This window comes from Periophthalmus magnuspinnatus, chromosome 3 (assembly GCF_009829125.3).
Source record: "Periophthalmus magnuspinnatus isolate fPerMag1 chromosome 3, fPerMag1.2.pri, whole genome shotgun sequence".
Taxonomy (NCBI): domain Eukaryota; kingdom Metazoa; phylum Chordata; class Actinopteri; order Gobiiformes; family Gobiidae; genus Periophthalmus; species Periophthalmus magnuspinnatus.
Window position 1 is genome coordinate 26,632,019 of NC_047128.1, and position 24,840 is coordinate 26,656,858.

Genomic DNA, 24,840 nt, shown 5'->3' on the forward strand with positions numbered 1-24,840 from the left:
TGGGAGTTTGTGTCCAAGAGAGGGTCTGGCTTTAAACCCTCCAACCTTCACAGGCTTCAAAGGCAGGGATGGGAAATAAGGCCTGCAAAGCCATCTCTCCGCTGGCCTCTTCAAAGCACAGGAAGTGTGTCACAGGGACAGGCCCTCTTTCCCAGCAAATTCTTGTGAGTTGCTATAATAACAAGCTCATCAGTGTGTCTGTGGCAAACTAGTTCAAAGGGAGTCTGATTCCTCTATAACATGTGATGACAGAGTCAGGATGCACAAACCACTGTGTCGGATTAAAGCATTTTAAGGATGCATTAAAGGCATGTCCAATGTCAGGACTTCATCCTCAGCTTCATTATCACCACCACCACCATTAATATCAGTATTGAGCATCCATATTTTAACAATTTATGTTGATTGCATTAGTAAGTGCATTTTGAAGACATTATAACAACTAACTTTACATAAAAAAAAAACAAACAAAAAACAAAACAAAAAACAAATAGTGCTACAGCCCCATTATATGTAAATTATTTGATTAAAAATGTCAGTGAAGCGTTTTCAACATTATTATTATGACGCTGACCTTTCATAATTACAGCGAGAAACAGTTTTCTAGCATTTTACTTTGAAAGACATCGGCGGAAATCTCTCCTGTGCTGCGCCTTGTCAGTGGCTCTGGATCAAAGAGCGTCTCCCAGCGCAGCCACAGCGCTGTGCAGCGCGCAGTCTGCTCTGTCTCCACGGACGCGCTGCTGTCTGGATACCACGGCTATTCGCTTTTCTTGGAATTACATTTTATTCTGATGGTTTTAAACTTCACCTCGATGCAGAGAAATGGGTAAACTGCATTCGAAACATGGTAAGGCTTTTTCTTAGGAAATCTGCGCTTTTGTTGTCCTGGTTGTGTCGCGCTACTTTCTAGTAACTATTGTCTTATGTTTCTGTCAAGCTGCTATTTGTAAACCAAGGGAGAGTCCAGAAGGTAAGCACTCATTTCCTACTCACTTACCACTATTTCAGCACAATTTCCCAGTCTATTAGCCTATTTAAAAATGAGTTTAAAAGTCAAATAACGGCTCAAGTGAACACCACTTGGGATTGCTTCATAAAAACACATGTTCGCTGCCAGAGCGGCGCCTCGCTTGGAGCTAAAGATGTGCACGTCTTTGTTTCAGGCGACAGTTTTGTAGTTAATGCCTGTTTGGCAAAGAAGGGAATCGACGACTGGCTGGCAAAGCAGAAATACTATCAGCAGGACTATCCACACAAGAACAACTGCGCTCTGACTCCACGGGTGAGTGTCCTCTATAGCACCGCGCTCGCACGAAAACCTTTTACTTTTTAGATGGTCACTAACAAACTATTTTTGCAACATTTGTTTGACTAAAAATAGATTGTTGTGTGGTGCGTAAAATCCCCATAAAATAAGCCCATGTCAGTTTGGTTCAAAGTCCATCTGTTCGGATACAAAAGGCGCACAGCATAGTCATTCTGTCTGGATCTAATTTAGGATATCCAGTTTGTTTTAAAATAATGTTAAATGGTAGTTTCATGTAAGACTGCTGCCCCATGTGATTTTAAAGTTAACGATAGATCAAACTAGAGTTGAAAGCATTGCTGTGTGAGTGACAAGCCTCGATGGTAGAGACAGGAGTAATGAGGGAGGTCATACTGAAGGTTTGTATAGGCTTTGCCACAATCACCGCATCTTTGTTGTCTTTTGGGAATGGATTTCACTGACTTTAATCTCAGTTTGGTGAGCTACGAAATCAAATAATCGGGGAAGAGCAGTCTGTCCTGGATGTGTCTTAGAAGTAAAAGCACATGGTCTAAAGTTCACGTTTAATAGCGTTTTCAAATTGCAAAATCCTTCCAGGTATTATAAATCAGCACTGGTGTCTTTTATGATTGAGCATTACCGTACTCACTATATGCTATAGTAAGCTTAAGCTCAAGATGAATCGTGGTTGGAGTGTGCACCACTTTTGGAGAAAACAAAATCACCGAATTGTTTTATGGAGTGTTCTTAAATGTAATGTGGATGCTTGCCATTGCATCAAATATTGCAGTTGAAAGTTTGTTGTTACTTCTTAATACTCCCCCAGATGACCAGGATCTACAAGAGTTTTGGTTCATCTTATTATAAAGTTTTGACTCCCATTATTCCTAAGCAATATGTTTCACAGGGTGGACAAAGCCGCTTTCAAAAGCCTGTTCCCTATTGTTCGGTCATGTGTCTTTACAACTTTGACCGGGGGAGGACAGACATGTGACAGTGGTGGATCATAATTTTAAATGACGTACCCATATAGCGTTCATCATGGACATTGCAGTTCTACATGATGTGTGGCTTTGAGCTTTTTGGCTTTCAGACAGTGAGTGGTGTGCACAGGTGGATGTGCCTCAGTCATGTGAGACTTGGCATGCTCCCTCCCCAGTGTGGAGTGTGGTGACTGCAACTAACCCTATCCTTGATATGTTGCACTAACCCCAGAATGATGCCACTAACATAGACATCCATAGTACAGTATTTTTACTAATTATCATTACTAAGCCTACTTACTGGCTTCATGAATGTACTGTACTTAGCTGTAGTAAGATAAAGCACATTTACTGCAGCCTCCATTTCTTTTCAATGTTTTAATGGGTATATTTCATCATGTAGTTTTGCCATATGAAAGTAATTATTAATGACTAAAATATGTATGCATTTTTGGTCAATAATTAAAGCTATAAGTAAACAATCCCAGTCTAAAATCTAGTTTAAAGTATAACATTTAGTCTAGTTTCTTTCTGTATTCAGGACCATGACAGTGAGTGCATTTAATGTGATTCAAATAAAATGCAGTTGACAGTTTATCAACTGATTCTAGCATTTTACTAAGTAAGGTTTTAACTAAATCAGTAATCTTTGCATTTAAGTAAAAAAGTCTAGACTAATTTAAATTTCGTCTTCCCCTCCAGAAGGACTACTTCCTTCCAAAGCCCTTCTGTGTCTCATGCAGCCAATGGTCCTGTGCATTTAAGGGGCTTTGCAGGGAGGTGTTTGTGTGACATTTCTGGCCCCTCCCCCCAATAGTGTGCACCCCCAACACACACAGACACACACAACTCCTGCTGCCTGCCACTCAGTTTCTTTCTCTATTTGTTTGTATGTATTGGCCACTATAAACTAAAAAGCAATGGTTTATCTGACGACAGAACTCCCCCCGTCCCAACCACCGCCTCCCTCTCTCACTTGGTTGCCAGGTATTTGAATATTTTAGTTACAAAAAGGTTTTGTTTGAAGTAGCCCTGAAGCTTTCAAAGCATTTCCTCAGCCTGGACACGGTGGTTTCGCAATCCCTTTATTTTTTGCTTTTTCGTCTCACCTTTCATTTCCTACTGACGGTCCTTTTTTGCATTTGTTGTGACGTATGGCGTTTTCATTCTGGGCTCTCTGCTCCCAGGGGACTGAGGGTCTGTTGTTGCTCTTTGAAGAGAAAAGTTGAGATCCAGATTCAAAAGAAAAGAAAAGGCCATAGCCTTTGGGAAAGAGGGCTAGCACCTGCCCATAGAGGGGCCCTGTGAGTTTTCCTTTCAATTTTCCCACGAGAATACAGTATGGAAGGCTTATGTGGAAGTCCATGAATAGCTGCAGGACAGGGAGAGTGTGCAGGTAGGTTTTTGTCAGCTCATGTCACATTACTAAACAGTGTGACCGCGTTAACAAAGAATTTAGGATAACTGTCCCTTTTGTGAATGACGGGCCTCCTAACGAACAATGGAAAGCATGAAGAGGGTGTAGTGCCAGTGGCATGTTGACATCTGATAGATCTTATGTGTTGCCACTGGTGGTGGTTGGTTGAGGAACTACACCACTGTCCCATATAAGTCATTAAAATTATATTGCTTTTTTGCTCATTGTCTGATTGGATCAAATGAAAAAAATAAATAAAATAAAAAACAATATCTAGAAATCTACAGTCTTTATATTGGTTATTTGAATAATAAATAATATTGCCAAAGAATTTTGTTTTATTTGTTATAACTAAGGATTGTGGAAATATGAAATAGACACTGATAAAGAAATACACTCACCAAAACTAATGTAATAAAAAGTTATTATACTGGTCAGTATGTACGAAATAGTCATGTTTTGTATACTGAACCTCACAGTTCAGTTGTGGAGAGCCTCCAGGCATCGGGCTGGTTTGTTGTATCTGTGCAGTCTATTTTATTTAGTAATTTAGAGTGTTCTCCAAGTGGGTCTGGATATAAACAATATAACTGTCTGTTAACCGGTTTTCCCTGTGGATCTTGTTCTGATCCAGGCAATAACTGCTGAGAGAGTGTGATTTAGTGTTTTAAATGGTACTAAAATAGGAAACAATCAACAGTTGTTCAACACTGTTAAAGAAGTCCCATGACATTTCACACACTGTACTTGTGTACTTGTTGATTTGATTTGTTAATCAGTGCACACACTGGGGACTTCATGTGCTTGTTTTTCTTATATACCCTTACATACGATGTATGGAGGAAATGGGTTTGATAAACAGTTGGAGAGGCATTGTACCTCATGTGGACAGTGGATCCAGGACTACACTTTTCCTGTGACTTGGAGCTGGTCTGGATTGTGTGTGAGGGGATGTATCTGAGGGAAACCAAACAGAAGAGTAACCCCGCTGAAAGGAAGGCTGTCCCTCCCTGCTGTGTTTATGCTCCACAGGAGGACCTCACTGCACCGGCTACAGTGTCTGCAGACAAGACTAACTTAAAGCTTACTAGATTTAATGCTTTTCCTTTCTAAATAAAATTGAAATAAAGTCACAAATCTACTATAACAATCCATATAATTATAATAGCATACAAATGACTAGTGCTATTTCAGAGTAGTGCTACTCCTCAGTTCATATTCCTTATTTTTGTTTGTATTATAATTAGAAGCATGGCCCACGTTCATCACAGTGAGTGATGACAAAACCCTTAATCCTACAGCCTAAGAATAGCAGCATGCCTTTGGCCCCAGTGCACTTGTGTATAGTAGCTCTAGTGTCTATTTCTGCTTCTATGTTTACTTACTTAGTTTAAATACTCTCTGTAATTACAGTAATGAATGGTCCATAGTTAAAAGGTCGGATGTGAGCGATGTTTAGAGGAGGTGGCTTGTGGCTACTTGTGTCTGCTGTACACTGTGAATGTCTGTGAGCCTGTGAGTGAAGTGAACACGGGGACAGAATGATGCTGATATCTGTACCATGTACGTGTCTCAGCTTTTGGAAACTGCTACCCATTGCCAATTAACTCAGGACAGTCATGGAAGTTACTGAAGAAATAATTAGTTTGTGGGAAACAAGAAGTCAAAGGTGAACTGATCTCTAATACAAAACGTTGACCTCCAACAGAATATTAGTGGTGAGGTTGCAGAGGTATTTATAAAACTTACATCAAAACTTACATGGCAGAAGCTTTATCCAAATCCCTATAGTTATAAAGGGGTGAAACCGTTCTTTCTCAGAATTGCACATCCAGTGTCCTCAGTCCAAAACAAATGAGCTTTTTCAGACAGTGCAGCCCTTTGAAATGTTACAACACCAGTGAGCGTGCAGAAATATGATGGATCAAGTGACTCACTCTAAAAACACACTCCACTAGTTTCTGAGGTGTTTCCTGTGCACACAAGCTCTGTGGCACACGTTTAAAAGACCTGTCAACTTTCAGCTGCCCCTGAGGTAGACTGTCTGATTGAAGCATATTTCTGCCCTGGATTAGCTCTTGAGTGTGGCGTCTGAAGCCACCCAGACGCCTTAAGGACTGTCTCTCCTCAAAAGAAAGTCTTGACTAATTACCAGGGCCCCCGAGACAGAGTGGAGCTCATTCACTTTAACAGAGTAGACACTTGAACCACCAGGACAACGTTTTGTCAGCAATTACCATTCTTAGTCTTATCAGCACATTTGATTGACATATATCACATAATTACAACAGGAAGGAAAATGTCCTGGGGTGAAACTGTCACAAGAAAAAGGTGTGCAGTTTGTATATGCATTTTCTCTGTGTAGAACTAGCCTGTAGCTCTACTTAAAACTTAATGTTGTGACTTGTTGCTCTTGGCTCTATGGACCATCTGTAATCCAAGGCCAAGGGACAGGCTGTCTGTATTTGCCTCTAAAGCAGAACTTCCTTATAGGATTGCAGAATTCCCAACTGGTTCTCATTGCTTGCAGTAGAATGGGTTTTAAGGATAACCCGACATCTTCCATTCCTTGTTAACCCCAAAACTCCCATAGAAACGTAAGGATGAAAACAGAGAAGCATCTGCTGCATTTTGACAAGGCCGTTAACTGTTACCACACACGAAGCACCTTTTTATGAACAGATTTTTATTTGACCATGTTGTAGTTTCCAGTGTTTCCCATGAATAAAGGACATATGGTGGTGTCTAAAATTCCCGCCATAGTCTAAAAACAATCTGGAGAATGACGGGATCACAAACTCATACTTTGTTGTCATTTGGATTACCATAAATATTTAAAATACGGGGCAACAATGGTTGTTTAAAGATTATATTATACATGATAAAAACACAAATACACTACCTGTCGAACATTTGGATGCATTTTTATTTGACTATTTACATTGTGGATATTCACCGAAGGCATCAAAACAAAACAGCCACACTTTGCCTTGACCGCTGCTTTGTGTACCCTTGGCGTTCAACTAATGAACCCTGAGAAGCCACAACAGTGAGGTGAAAACCAGGTGACTTCATGATGAAACTCATTGAGAGAAGGCCAAAGGGCTTTGTTGACAAGGCGCTGTCAACAAAGCAAATTATTTAACATTTGTCTACATAGTTCCATACGGCTTGCTTCATATATTTGACGTCTTCAGTATACAATGGATAAAGCAGACAAAAAATGAAAAAAAAAAAAATGAATGAGAAAGTGTTTCCAAATGTTTTTGAATGATAGCATATATAAGATTAAATATTCAAATAAAAAACATTATAGTCTCTTCTTCAATGGGAAGCAACATGAGTAAACCAGAAGCATGCAGGGAGCACACCTCAATCCTAAGATGTAATAGTTCAACCTCAGATAATCAGCAAGTGAGCTCCTCGTAGGCATCAGACTGGATTTTGAACAACACACATCTCCAATAAAAAGAAACACCACTGTTTTTGTTGATAAAGAACTCGTGCATTGTGCAGTTGTGTTAATGATTGTTATCCTCTTAGACTTTTCCTCCCTGTCTCTGGTAAGATAAAGGTTTGATAAATGGTATTATAAATCTTAATTGCTTCTGCAGTTAAATATTTTCTGGTGGTACTTTGAGTAATGAGTAAAGTTTAGCTCCCGCAGGGTTCACTGGGCCATAAAAGCTTATCTTTGCAGGTGTAAAAGTTTGGTAAATGGGTCATTAAAGTGTTGGCTAACTTCACACAGAAAACACATAAAAAGAGAGGGGCGGCGATAACTCCCAATCAGCATGTTTCTGAAGCTCCAAGCAGGGCTGTAAATCTCTGCTAATATTCCACTGAGCCTTTGAGGAGGCGGCCTTTGATGTGGGTGAGGTAATGTGACCATCATTGTTTGCAATGTTAATCTGACATGTGGAAATGGCTGGTGCAGCACTGGCAGCACCCTGAACAGAGCATTCTCCTATAGTCAGAGCTATTACAATGATCACTATATATGTGACTTAACGCTCAGTATATGAAAGATCAACAATATGAGGTGTAGGGCTGGGCTATATAACATATTTATCAACATTTTCCTCATATTGAATCATTTTGAGTTTTGATTTTACACTTGTTTTGTCTTAAAAACAAACAAAATGTATTTAAATATGAATATCCTGAACTTTAATAATTGTTGTCGTTTAACAGAAATGTAAAATGTAGTGCTCCAAAGTTGCACAGAGTTCAGACTTTAGAGGAATATGTTCTGCTTTTTTTTTTTGCCATATTTTGGCTGTAACCTTTTGATTAAAATGACCCAAGCTGTAAGGCAAGGCAGGTTTTATTTGTATTGCACAATCGTACACAAGTAATTCATCAAAATTGCAATACAAGCAAATCAAAGCATAAATAATCTTTGTAAAATTTATATTAAAAGAGAGGAGTGCAGAATAAAAAACATATACAGAGCTAAACAAACTTTTTGAGGCTGGATTTAAACATTGCCAAAGGAGAGGCCTGTCTCACATCTTCAGGAAGACTGTTTTAGCTGCATAAAACTGAAATGCTGATACCTCATGTTTAGTTCTGACTTCAGGCACCAGTAGGAGGCCCGGTTCTCAGTGTGAAATGGTTCATGTGGCACTAACATGTGGGATATGTACTTTGGTGCTAGGCCATGGAGAGACTTGTGTCCAAGAGCTGCTTTAAAGTCTATTCTCTGAGCCACAGGAGCCAGTGCAGAGACCTGACCACAGGACTTATGTGCTCGTACTTCCTGGTTCTAGTCAGGTCCTGAGCAGAAGCGTTCTGGATTTACTGCAACTGTCTTAACGCTTGTATGGAGAGGCCAGTGACCAGGCCGTTATTGTAGTCTAACCTACTGCAGACAAACGCATGGATAAGTCTCTCCAAGTTTGATTTAGATAGTATACCTTTCATTTTTGCAATGTTTTTTAGATGGTAAAAAGCTGCAAATGTTATTGATGTGATGTTCAATTATTACCCCTAGATTTTTTGCCTGATTTGAAGGTTTTAGAGAGAAAGGCTGGAGGTGACAGCTGACACTTTTGCTTTGTTTCTGTGGACCAAAGTTTATGACTTCAGTGTTGTCTGAATTTAGCTTTAGAAAGTTGTTTTGCATCCATAACTGATCTATTGGATGCAGTGGCAGAGTGAATCCACTGGTCCATATTCACTTATTGCCAGTGAGACAGAGATCTGAGCGTCATCTGCATAGTTGTGGCAGGACACATTATTGTATTAACTGGCCCCCATAGGTCAGGGCCATATGATCTGAGACATGGCTTCTGATTTCAACAAAGTACTCCCTGTCTTCATTATACATTGATGATTAAACATTGCTGAATCTTGATCACTATTAAAATTTTATGTACACAGCTCTAATGGAATACCTGAGACAAACGCATGCAAACATGATGAATTGCAGTGATGGCTAATATCCAAACCACTGTCCTGCATTCGCTTTAAGTGTTCTCATAAACACACTCTCATTCATAAACCCATATAGAGTGATTCTGGAGGCAAAGTGTCTTGTCTAAGGACACATTAATATGGACTGGTCTGAGAGGGCTTTGACTCGTCGACTTTCAGGTTAGTGGATGAGCACTCTAACTATTGACCATAGATACTGCTGTCCGCTAAACATTTATCATAGTATTTTGATTTGCACTTGAGACCCAAAATGTCAGTGGACTGTAAAATTAACCACAGATTAAGAAGACTGGAAGATTACAGTGAATGTTTCTCTCTTTTTGAGGTCATCTTTAATAGTTTAATACTATTAAAGATATACGATATACTCAATATTCTAATTACATATCTCCAAAACAACAATTATATGTTAGTTTCATAAAATGATATTGTTAGTCAGACTGTAATATTATTGTTGTTATTATCAGAATATTTTAGCATCTTATTTTGACAGGTCTACCTATAGTATAGCATGTCCTCTGATATATTGTCTGTCTTCCAGCCTCACTGTCGCTGACCATGCATGCTTTAATCATAGAGCTGCTTCCTTCAAATCTGCCTGGTGATGTATCCCATCTCCGTGGCTATAATTTACTTCCTGGGGTGCAGCAGGAAGAGAAGTGGGTGTGTTGAGAATGAGGGTTGTCAGGCGTGGGGCCGCTCAGTCTGCTCGCAAAGGAGGTGTGTGTCTTTGATGTGTCTGAACTGTCATATTACACTTAAGTCATGACTTGTATGACCAGTGCCCAGTCTGTTCTGTCACTCTGAATTATGTGAATGTTGTTTAGAACATACTGTAACCACTTTATGTAGAAGAGCAAGTGTTGTACACCATTTTCAACAAATTACTTGCCATACTAAAATTTCAATATTAAGAAAAAATGTTAACATGCAGTCTCACTAGGGCTGCTCAAGTAAGTCAAAAATTGTAATCGCAATTATTCCAAACAATTACTTGTCCACCTGACCTGTAGAGGAACTGTAGACTTAGTAAAATTTATTGGTAATATTATGTGACACTTTAAAGTGGCTTTGCTCCATGTTTTGAGTGGCATTACAAGCGTGCTTATAATTTTGAACAGATGGTAATTTATTGTATTTTCATTTATAACAATTTTGTAATTGAAAAGAGTAATAATTTAAATCAATATTTAAATGCAATTCTTTACATAGCCCTGCTTCTGATAAATGTGTTTAGATTGTTGAAGACTCTTAATAGTATCGATTCCTGCTGAGTTTAGATATAATATTAGTTTTGTTTTCTATCAAAATGTAACTTTTTTAACAAACCACAAATAAGAAATTGCAAATCTCCTATACATTTTACGACCCCAATAGCCCATTTTTAATTTTTTTTATTTTTAAGCATTATTTAAAAATTATGTAAGGTTACACATCAAAGACCCACCCACTTGTGACCCCTTGAAGAGGCCGTTGATTCTTATCAAAGGTGTAAAATTGTATTATAAAACCCAGCAGATATGATTTGCTTCTGGTACTCTTGACAGCTTTTAAGTTTGGTAGAAAATGTGTTTGCCTTTGATACTGTCAATCATAAAAAGAGTAAAAATGGAAGAATTGCATCACATGGACACAACCCTTTGTGCAGACACATTTACCTTGTTTGGCTGTAGTGAACATTCATTGGCCATGGCTCTGTATTTACAGGCACTGTTGGCAAATTAGCCCTATCTCTATCCTTGTCATAAATGGGACTGCTTGCAGTTGGCTTTGTTATGCAGTATGATTATCTGAGATCTTGATTTCATGTGTGAAAGCTGATCCCCTTTGAAGCCACACTCTGATTCACTACCTCACATCAACAGCAACTTTGCTCTTGACTTCAGTTTGCCCTGTTACATTTTACAGCTGCATGGTGCAAGAACTGGAAAGCAAACATGAATAGAGTCCTATTATTGCCTTAGTGATATTACTAGGAAATCCTTAAAGGTGCACTGGGGTATGCTCCCATGATTACTTTGCCTTTTATGGAATTAAACTGATCCATCAGCATTGATTCATTTACAGGTGGTTTAATTGCTCAGAAATACATTGAAAAACATTAATTCTTAGGGTGAATAGGGTCGACCCTCCACAGATCTGAAATAACTCTAGACCATGGGGTGCCTTCTACTTCTCTCTGTGGAACATTCAAGGCAAAGCACTAAAATCTCCATGGAAACAAGCCGGTGATGACAGTTGTGTTTCCAAAAAAAGAATACCATAAAGTAGCATGACAAAAAATATATATATATCTTTGCCAATTACACAGGTTGTTCAGCTTTGCAGTTATTCACTTCTGAAGTTGAGTTGGAAAAACATTTTTTTTTCTTGATTTAAAACCATGCCAGCCATGCTTGCATGATATATACTGCCTCAACCTGTCCAGATTGAAACAACAAACTTTATAATAAGATCAATTGTATGTTCAATTATTCAAACGTGTTGCATTATCTGGCCATCTGTGTGGTTCCTTTTACATGCTTCCACATTCACCTTGGAGGATGGGTCATGCTCCAGTTTTGTGTATTGTGTTGTGCTTAGTCTTTTGAAACTGCCTCCTGTGTATCTCAGTTTACTCTTTGGGGTGGTTGAGGGGAAGGGTATTTCCTCACCAGGGACATTCTGCCAGTAACATTACACCTCTAAGCAAATTTGCAGGTCTAAGACTTTGAGAAGATTTTTCATGTTTTGCTTGTTGGGTCCACACATATGTTTTCTGCATTGTGTGCTCTATATTTAGTGCATGTGCATGATTGTTCATGTAGCCATGTTCAAACTTTCTGGCATTTTGAACACCAACAAAGCTCATATAACTCATATAAATAGTAAAGCTAAAATAATGATTTGTTGTATCGAACCTATAGGGGTGCGCGATATTAACAAAAAACAGTTAAAATTACCATACCTGATTTTTACTGTATTAAAAATGTGAAAAACAGAACTAGTTATTCCCCATTTACCTTATACATTCTGAGCATCCAAATGATTCTCTGCGATGAGTTTTTAAGTGCTTTTCACAATTCTCACACACCTGGGTGCAGTTTTGCTGTGACTGTAAAGCTAACTACATCGAGCATGTTAACGTGCACTTCCAACCATAGCAAACCTTTCTCCAGGACATGTTTTGGACTAGGCCCTATTTTCATTTTCCTCCTTGCCTCTGCTGCCAGTCTACTCGGCTCACCCATTTGACTAAATGGGCCTTTATGTGCTCAGCTCCTCATTCATGTCGGCACCACTGTCGCACTGGATGTCGTTGCACTTTGGGTGTTTTCTCGCACCAGGGCAACAGACTGAACAGGAGGCATCCAGCCACAGTTGTAATTAGATTTTTCCCCTGGTTTTGATGAAGTGCCAGTGGGGCTGCCATTGCTCCTGAGGCCTGCCCCACCCTGGCATGCAATGAAGGGGAGCTGTCGTCAGTTGCATAAATTGTCAGCTTGCACGGTGGGTCATAATGTCACTGCCTACTTCAGACTCTCCTCCGGGTCTTGGGAGAACTGCTGTCACACTTTGTCCAGGCCAGCTGCATGTGCTCATAGAATGTCCCCAGGAGGTGTCTTCACTCAATCATGCTTGGACTGTCTGAGGTGGTCTGTCTGAGTGATCGGAATGTGTGATATCAGGTGCAGTTTATAGAAAGATTTAGTGAGATATGGTCTGTTTCTGTTTGGCAGGTTAACGGCGTTTGAAGAACAATCCTGACCACTGTTTATTTTAATGTTGTCTGTGTAAAATGTGAAGTAAATGAAATATGGTGTTGTGAGTAAGCATGTAAAGCATGAAAAGTTTACTGGTTTGATTGTATTGTCATCCCAATTTTTTTAGCTTTCGTATATATATAATAGACCTCCTCTGTTGTCTTGCTGGTCTGCTTCATAGAAGATGCAGCTGCAACCACTTTGTTAATTTGTTTTTGATGTGTTTTACTGGATCAGTCAATTGTGGGAAAATAATAGTATATTTTGTGGGATCTTGTCTTGATTGTCTTGTTGCAACCGACCATGTTTTCTTCAGCACAAATCGAACGATTGTTCAAAACTACATTCATCAAATGAAGGCTTTCTGTATACTTCCATATTGAACCAAGCCCCTTTTATATAAAAATTTGCTGACCATGAGAATTCCAAGACAACCTTCAATAAAATTCCCATACATCACTGCAGGCAACAAGAAACTATCCCATTCATCTACCTCTTTATTATGTTCTGGACAAAACCTTCAATACATTTGGAACATTCATCCTTAAAAAAACAGAGATGTTGCCTGTGTTGTGTGTCCCAGAACTGAACGAATCCTGATTCTGCAGTGGTTCTTTCAGTTAGAGGCCTGTGGCTGAAGAGTTGTGGCTGATATTAATCATACTGAGCTGGGCTTAAAACAAGCTCAAGAGGTGTGGCATGAGTCCAGACCATAATAGTACGAGTGTTGACCTGCTCATACCATCAACAAACACAGGCTAATCCAGGGACCTGGCTCTATTGCCTCAGCCTCATGATCTGATAGAGAGCACCCTGCCTGCTCCATTCTCCAGGTCAGGGCACACACAGGGGGTCAAAGCAAAACTATTATTTTTATGTCTAAAGATTCTCTTTTATAACTGGGGAGCAGAGACATTTGTCCAATTATATGCTCTACTAAACATAAAACATAACGTCTGATTAACAGGACTGGAACTTATAGGCTACATTTAGAACAGGGTGTGCTGCTATTGATTGTTATCCCTTAGCATGTAAACACGTTAGTTCACAGAGAATAAATGCAAATGGAGGCAAAGTTTACAAATGAACTAGGTCTTTCTATTGGCTTAGCAGTAGGTATGTCACAATAACAAATTTTGAAGTACCATATATTGCTCATGTAAATAAATATAAATAAATAAATGCTAATATTGAAACGAATTTACATAATAACCCAAGAGCAGATTTAAACCATAAAAACTATTCTAAAATAGAATTGTTAAAAAATATGAACTGCAATAAATAAATGGCAGGATGAAACACTGTAGTACTGTGTAGGATGTATAATAATGAGTCATAAAAGTGAATTCAACCTTTTGCAAGTAAAATCTTATGATATACCCAAAAAATAACCAAAAATGTCCCAGTGGTACAAAGAAAAAGTACACACAATAAATATTGGCCCCAAAATATATTGTTCCAGCTAAACAATAACTGGATATAGTAATCATTGTGACAGGCCTACTTAGCAGGAGAATATTACTATTTCTGTTTGTCATGCAATAAGTCATGTTTTTGGGGCAAATGACTGTAATGCCACTTGGACACCTGATCGGGCCTTTCCATGGTCAAGCTGTGGATCACATGTCTCTCCGGTCACTGTGGTATGCACTCACATACAGAGCTGCCAGGACGCCTGGGTGAAAATGACCCAGGATAAAAACAAGCATATCTCTGCAACAACAAGCAGCCTCCACAGAAATAGCCCCACAGCCCAAACCTCTTTCTCAGAACCTACTGTAGCTCAGGCAGTCGTGATTTAGATACTTCTCTCATAGTTTCAATTCTTTCTGCCAGTTGGTCCCAGTCCTGCAATTATGTTCAATTTAAATGTCTACTTCTGTGGAAGCCCGGTGCACAGTTGTCAAACTTTGGCCATATAAAGAGTTGGAAATACTATAATTTTAATCTGTGTGCATTGATTCCTGTGGGAAGGCCACTTGGGATTTGCGTCATTAATCTTGTTTGTTTTATGTGAAAACTTTCAGATTCAAACCAATGATATATTTCTTTTTCATTTTTTAGGACTCTACTGACGTCTGTGCTGAAGGAATTGGCAATGAACACTATCGTTTAGAAGGTAAGAACTATTTATTCATTTTGATTTAAAATGAAAACATACTACATTCATTTATCAGTATGGCATATCTCCATGCCCCTTTTCAAAGTCCCAACAATGTGCTGAGACAGTCTCTTTACCACTCCTACCCTCCCCCTATGGGCTTTGCAAACTGCCTCCTTCCCCCATGTTTTATCCCTGATGTGATGTGATCCTGGATTAAGAGCTCCACTAAGAGAAAGCCTTTGTCTTGCATCTAAAGTCAACATGAGGTGTTAGGCGGGTGTGAAGGTTGTAAGAAAATGTTTAGCTGGATTCATGGACTGGAAAATACAATGACACTTATATTAAGAGTCTGTATGAATATTAGTCCTTAAAGGTTCAACCTAAGACAGATGGACCTCATTAAAACAGGGCTGCTCTGTTTATTTTGTCTTGACTACACAGGGTTATATATGGTATTTTTATTATCCTAATGTGAAGTATAGTTGTAATATTGGCTGTAGCGTCACCACAGGGATTTTATAATCAAAATATAAATCAAAATATTAACTGGCTTGTAATGCATGAAGAATCTGTGTTCAGATTATGACAAACACCACTAATGAAAAGTGTGTAGAGAAATGACTTGACCATCATAATTGAAAACTTTTCTGCAGATTAAAAAGAACTGAGGCTCTATGATGAAACATCCTTAGGATATGTTACACTGATGCAGCAAGCATTCAGAAAGAAAGGCTTACACAAGCTTTTATTCGCTCTTCTAAGTGTTCTGCAGTTGTCTAAGGCTACAGGAGCAGCTCATTCTTGCCAGTGTTTTGTGGTCTATCTTCATTTGAATTCACCTGTTCTCTGGAGCCAGACGTAGATCTGAGGCAGATCATGTTGGTGTAATACAGTACTCTGTAGTGCTGAGCTGGCTCAGACCTAACCCACACTCGGCTCTGTTCAAGTGGCTGCACGTGTGCGGAGCAGTGCCGCTGGAACGGGACAGTGGTGTCTGTGCCAACCCACAGTGCCCTCATGTTGCCTCTCAGATCCCCCAGCCAATCCTCTGAGGGTGTTTCTCTCAAAGAGAGAGGCTTATCACTGTGTTGAGGTGAGAGAGGCAGATTACTGTTACTCCTCCTGGCATTTCATTAGCTCCAGATTAACATCTTCCACCAGATTGAGTCTGTGATGGAAGAGATTTGCCCTCACACACAACGTTTCCTGTGCACACCTCAGATGATCAAACAGCAGGGCGCAGAATGCTGCTCCTCTCCAAAAGTTGGTAAAAGCTCCCTGGGATGATGCCTTTCATTTCTGGCATTTCCTCTGCCCAGGGATGAGACAGGTCCGCTTTGATCTGCTCTGGATCAGGAGGAGAGAAATGGGGCTGTTGTGTCTGCTCTGTTGGCGAGCAAACAAACAGTGTTTCAGATTTGACTTGGCTTAATTAATTAGTGATTCTGTTTTACAGCCGTTCTGATCCTCTTCCAAAAGGTTTGAAAACGGAACTTCAAAGTGTGGGGGACAGAGGGGGGTAGGAGGGGGTGTGGCGCGTGTATGAGGACTCTGATTGGATGTGGCACTTCAGTCTGATGCTTATGCTAAGATAAATGACCAGAGGTGTAATCCAGTGTGGCTTTCAGGGGTATATTGCCTCCATATTTCAGTTAAATGTGTGTGATTTGTGAATCAAACACACATGATAGATCTGTGGCCTGCAGCAGACCAAAACATCATGTGCCTAAACACTGACAGCTGTGCAATAGAAAATGAACTCAATAATATTAGATTACAGTATTCCTTAAAGTTGATAACTGCCAGTTTTTTTTAGGTTTTTTTTTTTTTTTTTTTACAAAAAATCTGTGAAATAGACTTCCCACAACACAGCAATAACATAACTTAATATGTATAATTTTTTGGTTTTTTGCCGGAACTATGTTCTACTTAAAAAAGTGTTAACATTGTCTGCTGTCCTTTGGTACTAAACTTTCCCAAATTACAAAGACAAACTGCAGTTGACTAGGATAGGGTGTAAAGGTGTTCAACTTCCCCTGGCCCTGTCTGTCAGAGTGTGGTGAACATACAGTGTAGGAAAGACAATGCACATGACATATTAAACATCCCCTCTGTAGGCTGTGTTCTGTCTGTGAGAATAGATGTTAAATGTCACACCATAGCATGGAGCGCTCTGTTTCACTGAGCTGAGACCCAGGGGCCTCCTATAGGCCTTTTGAAGTTCACATTCTGTCCTTAGCCCGCTCATTTATATTCAAATACCACAGAAGGCTCTCGTGTTGGAGACATGTTATCCCTTTCAGTTTCATGTCAGACATTTTTCCTCTGTGTGCTCCCACAGGGACTGTCTACAAATAGGCGGCTAGACATACAGGACATGATTACAGTGTATGGTTTTACTATTACAGTTTTACCATTAGTGACATTTTGATTCCAGATTATTATCATTTTAATGTAATTATATCAGTAATTATATCAGTATCAACTTTGCAAAAACAATTCTTTAAGCATATAATAACATAAAGCACAAGATTACAACTCTCTAATGCATCTTAATTGTGACTGCCAAACTTAGAAGTAGTGTTTTAGAAGGAACATGAAGGAAATGGCATATCCTCAGGTTATGACTGCACCGAAGGTTTCCATCCTCAGGCTCTGGCTTTTATTCACGTGTGGCTCTCTACAGTGGCTCTACCCCCGGAGAAGACAGACAGCTGCTGTGCGGAGGAGAAGATGCTGGAGAGGGACCGCCAGTCTCCCGCAGGGCCGCAGAAACAGCTCCAGTTTGAAGTGAGTGTCAGCCCTCAGCACACTGTTTACTGCCTCCCTCTGGAAGAAACTAGGGCAATAGGACTGCATGTAGCGTACTCGAACTGTACATTTGATGGATTAATGTTGCCTTTTGTAGGAGCTGGAGTGTGCTGTGTCTGTGGAGGAAGATAACAGACAGGAGTGGACTTTCACCCTCTATGACTTTGACAACAATGGCAAAGTTACGAGAGAGGTACTTATATTTTACTTTGCGCAGTTCACTAATACCTCCTACTTAAATAAATCCTACTAAATTTCATTTCATAGCATAACATTGAAAAAATCTATAGATGTATAGACCTCTGTAACGTTGGTGGTATGAGGCCTGACGTCTCAGTCATGTTCCCCTGCTTCTGCCTTGACGTTTCTTTCATAAATGTATAACTCAGGATCAGACCATGTCTGATCACTTCAGCTACTGACAAGAGTGTCTTCCCGTTCTCTGTACTGTCTCCTATTTCACATTACTTAAAATATACTTGGCAGACATGTGATATAGATTTTAAAACAAACTTTTCTCATTTTTTCATAATACCATTTGTTAGGCTTAACCACTTTATCCACGGTACTGTATCTTGTAGGATATCACCAGCTTGCTTCACACCATCTATGAAGTGGTGGATGCCTCTGTCAACCATTCCCCCAGCAGTAGTAAGACACTCCGGGTCAAGCTCTCTGTAGCCCCAGACTCTAGCCAGCGGTGGAGAAGCTGTCCACAAGGTTTGTTCATTTTGAGTAGTGCTGAGACTGATGCTGGAGGCACAGGGGCAGAAAGGGCACGCCTGGGTCCCCATGTGCAGTGCTCTGGCGGCTCACCCAGAGACGTCTGTGTGCGTCACGCAGAAAGGCAACTGCTTCAGGCCTGTCACAGCTTTGTTCCTCACAGCCTCTGCATCGCTCCATCTTTTCTACTCAATGGGGTTCATTTTTAATGATGGGGGGAGTGACAGAGCCAAGAGAGCTCCCCTCCCCCCACCCCCTGCGCCTTCAAATACTCTGAAAGAAACCTTAAGAGTTGTGCTGAATCCTTTTGATAACCACAGCCATTTTTTTCTCAAATGTTCTTTTTTTTCAACCCCCCTCCTCTGAGCTGCCGCAAAATATAGCTACGTTCAACTTAACTTTTCTTACTGCTGACGACTTGGTAAACAAGAGTCAGGGAGAAATAGCTGAAAAAAGTATATATTCCTGTGTGTTTGTATCCTATTGTTTTAGCTATAAATATCTGAGCAAAAGAGACAGAACTAGCTTTGAATCTTTTGGGGTGTGCCTTCATCCTAATTTCGAGCTGCCTCAGAAGTTGCATCCTTAATAATCTCTTTCTGAGGTCAACTTGATTCATTCCGTGCTTTACAGAGCAGAAGATGGAAATAGAATAAATGAAGCATTGTTTTTCCTTCTCTATAGATCTTCAAAGTCAAATCCTAAAACAGAGATTGCTTTCTTCTAGGCTTGTGTGACTGTTATGGTATGTGTGTGTGTGTGTGGTTGACTGTCGTGTGTGAAGCTCTCTTTGATAATAGCCTCATGTCTTTGGCTCATAAACAGACACGTCCCACGGCAGAGAGAAAAATGACAAGTGCATAGAAGACCCTAAGAGTGCAGACAAAAAGACTCGCGCTCTCCAAAGGTAAACCAACATCCTTTTAAGGCTGGTCTGGAATCCATGTTTAAAGTTACTTTGGGGCTATTTTTACCTTCATCCTTTTGCCTTGTTGCTTGTGCTGAGGTTTAAACCTGTGATTTTCCAGTCATAATCTTACTTCCCCAACCATCATTCTCCAGCTGCTTGGTCATAAAGAACACTTATTTAACTCTCACCAAGCACATTATTCTGAAGTTGAAATGCCCAATGGCGCCTAATGAGAGGTGACTGCTATGTTCACAGGCGCCACCACAGTGACCACCACACCCAGCCGGGTTGCCAGCGCCACTGTGTGGACGAGAACCTGGAGCGCAGGAACCACTACTTGGATCTAGCTGGCATTGAGAACTATACATCTCGTTTCGGAACTGGTGATGGTAAGAGGGCAAGAGACGTAGACATGTTTTAAGTCTAAAAATGAACAAAAAGTCATCACTATTCAGAAGTCCTCATTATTTCAGCACCCACTTAGTTCAATTAGCTAAATACTGGCCATCTTCCACTTCCACTTTCCACTTCCAATACAGACATCTGGTTATATAGAGCAACTAGTCTAGTCTCAGGCCCATCGGAATATAGTTTTCACATTAGAAGTGAAGTCATAGTTGTAACAAATAACTGTATGTTTTGGGGTTCTTTCTCCTTTCTTCCATTGTGTTTTTATACTGCAAATGGGAAATAAACTGAAATATCTGTTTTTCCTTTACTGATGTATCACTGTAATATGGTTCTGTTAGGAAAATATGTCTTGCCCCATCATTTCTGTGAGTAGCAGTTTCTTGCCGTCTAAATCACACAATAAAATCATTGCTTTACTGTCCAGATATGTTTGAAGATGGCACAAAAACGATCTTTAAAAAAAGAAAGTAATAGAATTAAGTGCAATATAGGTCTGAAATTTTATCTATTAAAGCAAACAGCGTAAGTGTGGCATTAATGAATCTGAATGCTGTAGTATTTCTTGGTCTATTGCTAAAATACTACTCCATGTTCCATCACAGTGCCTGCTGCAGAGACAACAAAAGCTGAGACCCAGACCAGGCAATCAAACCAGACTCGCTCCCGCTCTCAAGAACCTGAAAACGGGCACTCTCACTCGCAGCATCGCCGCTTGCAGGCTGTAGTGGATACCCCAGATGGCCTTCATGCTGTCCGATTACGAGTGCACGAACCAGGCAAACACGGGATTCGCTCTCCGAAGACCCACAGCCGGACGCCTCCTGCACAAAACAGCAGCAGGGCAATAAGGAGCCGAGGAAATTCATCTGCCCCCACCCTGCCCAACCAAATGCCCCCTCACCAATCGACTGCACCTTATCGCAAGCTCAAGCAAAGGTCCAAGGACAGTCAGGGCTATCGGGCTTTGGGACATGTGTCTACTACTGGGGCAGTGGTAGAGAAGGAGCAGGTGCGGGACATGCCCAGTGTGGTGCTTTACGACGGTGCGCAAGTGGTCCAGCGGCACGAGCATCACCATCACCACGAACACCATCACCACTACCACCACTTCTACCAGTCCTGAACAACTACAAACTGAACTGCTCCAGTGAACTACTGTCTCAGATAGCCTCTTTCCAAATACTGACTGGGTTTAGTGGAGTGGAGGACAGTCACTGGGAAGCCACAACAAAGACTGTTATAAGGAAATGGTTCAGACATAACAGAGTTTGGTAAAGCAACAGGGACACAATCCAAGGCCACAATATGGCTATGAGAATCACAGCTGCTGCTTCACAAAGCTCTCAAATAACAAATGAACTGTATCAAAAGCACCACATTTGTAAACCACTAAGCCACTGGGGTTAAGGCGATGGGAGAATGTTAAGAGTAAAGACTGTGATGTAAAAATGAACATTAATGAAGGATAGTGGATAGGAGAGAGCAGGGCATATGCGTGTATGTGTGTCTCTGAGAAAGACTTTTGTTGTCCTGTGGGTGTCACGACACTGGTGTCTATGGAGATACCACTTGAATGAATGCTGTATAAAGCTGGATGTTTGGCCACAATTATTGCAAAAAATATGAAGATTCTTATTAGAACATGCAATATCCCCAATGGTAAAAATATGAAGGAACCTGCTGAGAAGAAAAATAAACCGAGATCCCAAATCTGCTGCTACCTCTAATATAATCCTAATTGTTATGATTTTAGCTAAGCCTTTACCGGCTCTTTTAAAATAAGTACACAAAGAGTAGGTGTGTTGAAGTTGTAAAGAACACTCTTTTATTAACGTTTACTGTACATAGGTGTATATTGTTAGCAATTTTATAAGCTTTATTGATAATGTGATATCTTTGTATTCACTAAAACCATTATGCTTGTCCTTTATGACCACTTGACCTACTGTATAAAATCCTATCCACTTTTTGTACGTCTCTCTATTAGTGCTCTGTAGTTTCTTTTGAGCAAATTTGGATTAGAAACCTAATCATTTCATATTTATATTCTTCCATGGTAGTTAGCCAGCGTTTTTCTAACAGTACTTTTGCCATATTTCTGCCCCTTTTTTCTATGCAGCCCTGTGTATTTGCCACTATGACCCCATTAGTTGTCAGCAAGGACTGGCATGTGGTGTGGTTGGGCGGGGCTTCTTTCAGCTGTCTCATTCCTACACTGGATGCCTCTCTGTCTCTGTAGGGAGCTCTTCACAATGTCTGCTAATTTTAATATAGGATATTCTATGTTCTCTGGATGGTTGAGGGACTTATTTAACATTATGAGTTAAGCTAACATGCATTTTGATAATTACATGACATCTGAATTAGTTTAATGAGAAGTGCCTTGAAGTTAACACAGTGTAAAACAGTACAAGCTGCCATTCATTGCCCCATAGTTGGATGTGATCATGGTTGGGATGAGCAGGATTCTTGTGCAGCAGTCATCTTCTGCAGCTGTTGTGATGCTAAGTTAGCCTCATAGCATTATAATAATTGAAATAGTGTTAGTGTAGCGTGTAATGTGGAAATGGCATCTGGACTGGTCACTATCCTTCCAGCAGGGTGGTCCAGACTAGAGCATAAATCTTAAATGGACAGTAACAACAACTATAGTTACTATGATAAACTGTCCCTTTGTTTTAAGTTAGTACCCTCACTATTTGTAACCAAATACGATGCTGCATGTGATTGGCTGTTAAAAGTTCTTCAAATTATAATATTATGCATTATTTCTGTCATTTGGACAACATGTTTAGAATTTAAGGTTTATTTATGATTTTCAATATTAAGCTACCACACTCCATTTATTACAGTGCACAATTCAATCAGTTTTTTCTTTTTCCATACAATGATGTTGTCAAAGTTCATCACTGCCATCCTTTCTACTTGTTTTCAAAATGGTTTAGATAAAATAAAAAGTAGATGGGTTATTGATTACTTGCTTTATTTATTGAATTGCAAATCTGTGCCAAGGGAAATGCCATTTTACAATATTAAAGATATCCCTGTTTTAAAAATTTTGAGTTCTTATTTTTCAACCCTTTGTTGCTTTAGTACAGTCGCTAGTGTCACCCATGTTTTCATCGGGAGAAGTATCACTAAACAACATTGCTTTTATGTCCTCCTTCCTTATTGTGTTTATTGGTTTGTCACCATCTAGCACATATGGACAACACAATTTGGACACACAACATTTAACAAATATGAATATTTAAATACAAAACAATAAAAATAATAAAACAGAACATTGTTCACCATTGACATTGTTTATAGTTTGTAGTTTATAGTTTATAGTTTGACATTGTTCATAGTTTATAGTTTGATATTTTTTTAAATGAAACTACTGAAACACTGTGAAATGTTTGCTCATCTGTGTAGTTTGGCAAAGTAATTTTTACACCTACAGAGGACAGTCTGACCCAAGGCTTTTTCAGTACAGATAGGTGAATTATCATCCTCTACTGCTTCCCTGTTTTGTGGAGTACCCCAGGGTTCCATTCTTGGGCCTGTCCTGTTTTCACTCTATATGCTGCCCCTGGGGTCAATTATAGCCAAGTACAAGCTTGCGTTCCACTGCTATGCAGATGATATTCAGATTTATTTACCTGTAATGTCAAGGAAACATGACGCGCTTTAATCGTTGTTCAATTGTATTGCAGATATCAAGTTGTGGTTAGGACAAAATTTTCTGCACTTAAATGAAGAAAAAACTGAATATATTTTGTTTGGTTATTCTGCCCCCTTAAATCTTGGCTAACTGACCTCAAGGCTCAGACCAACTGCTAAAAATCTCGGGGTCATTCTTGACAACACTTTTAAATTTGATAAACAAATTGACAGCGTCTTTTAACAAATTATTGTAACTCACTTTATGTTGGTGTCTCTCAGTCGTCCCTGGGTCGCCTCCAACTTGTACAAAATGCTGCAGCATGATTTTTTACTAACACAACCAGACGCCAACACATCACCCCAGTCCTTTATTCGCTCCATTGGCTTCCTGTTTCTTTTAGAGTTGATTTTAAAATTTTATTTTTTGTTTTTAAAGTTCTTAATGGCCTCGCCCCGCCCTATCTGGCTGAACTGTTGGTGGTCCGAAATCCAAACTGGGCCTTGAGGTCATCTAATCAACTCCTTTTGGAAGTTCCAAAAACTAAATACACACACTGGGGTGATCAGGCTTTCTCTGTGGCTGGACCCAAACTCTGGAACAAACTGCCTCCTGATATGCGCACCATTACTAACTTTGGTCTTTTTAAATCCAGGCTTAAAATATATTTATTCAGACTGGCTTTCAACACTTAGTAATGTTGTGTCACATTATCATTATTTATAATTTGTTATATTAATGTACTTTATTCTATTTTATTCTCCTATTTTACTGTTTTAGTATGATTTTAACTTGTTTTAATTTGATTTTACTGGAAAGCACTTTGATCACCTTGAGTGTTGTAAAGTGCTCTATAAATAAACATTGATTGAAGGCTGCCATGGACAGAGTTATGTTCTACTCTCCCCTCTAGACACGTGCAGGACATGTAAGTTACATAGTACGAGGAAGAGCAGGCCCAAGATAGTGTTCTCAAGTTTGAATATGTGAGATGTTTAATTTGATGCGAGCAACTTAAACCATCTGAATGTCATGAAGTTGTGCTTTATATAAGTTAATGTTACATAAATAAAAAAACAGGTACCAGGGCAAAAAATACTCAAGTAAAAGAAAAACCTACGTAAGAAAAGAAAATACCCATTTAAAAATGCACTTAAAGAGTAAAAAGTATTTCACACAGATTTTGAGATCTAATCAAGCTTCAAATTTAGTGATTTTGATACAGATTTGTGCTGAATTTTGTTCAACAGAAACAACTGAATACATTTTTTTCTATATATTTTGTTTGCTCAAATTGTGAGCAAGTTGAAAATAAACCCCCCAGTTTTTCAGCATGTCTCAGACAATAATAAAAAATACTTTTACTTTACAGTCCAGTTAAAA

The 24,840-nt window shown here is 39.5% G+C and overlaps 1 protein-coding gene across 1 annotated transcript; it reads left to right on the top strand.

The window, feature by feature from the left end:
* Positions 1-695: 695 nt before the first annotated feature.
* Positions 696-22,862, top strand: nkd1 (NKD inhibitor of WNT signaling pathway 1). The gene is made up of 10 exons (XM_033991669.2): positions 696-850; positions 941-973; positions 1,167-1,285; positions 14,917-14,971; positions 17,643-17,746; positions 17,865-17,960; positions 18,349-18,487; positions 19,316-19,397; positions 19,656-19,789; positions 20,414-22,862. The coding sequence occupies exons 1-10, from the start codon at positions 826-828 to the stop codon at positions 20,932-20,934; spliced, it is 1,308 nt and encodes a 435-aa protein (XP_033847560.1). The 5' UTR covers positions 696-825; the 3' UTR covers positions 20,935-22,862.
* Positions 22,863-24,840: the final 1,978 nt, after the last annotated feature.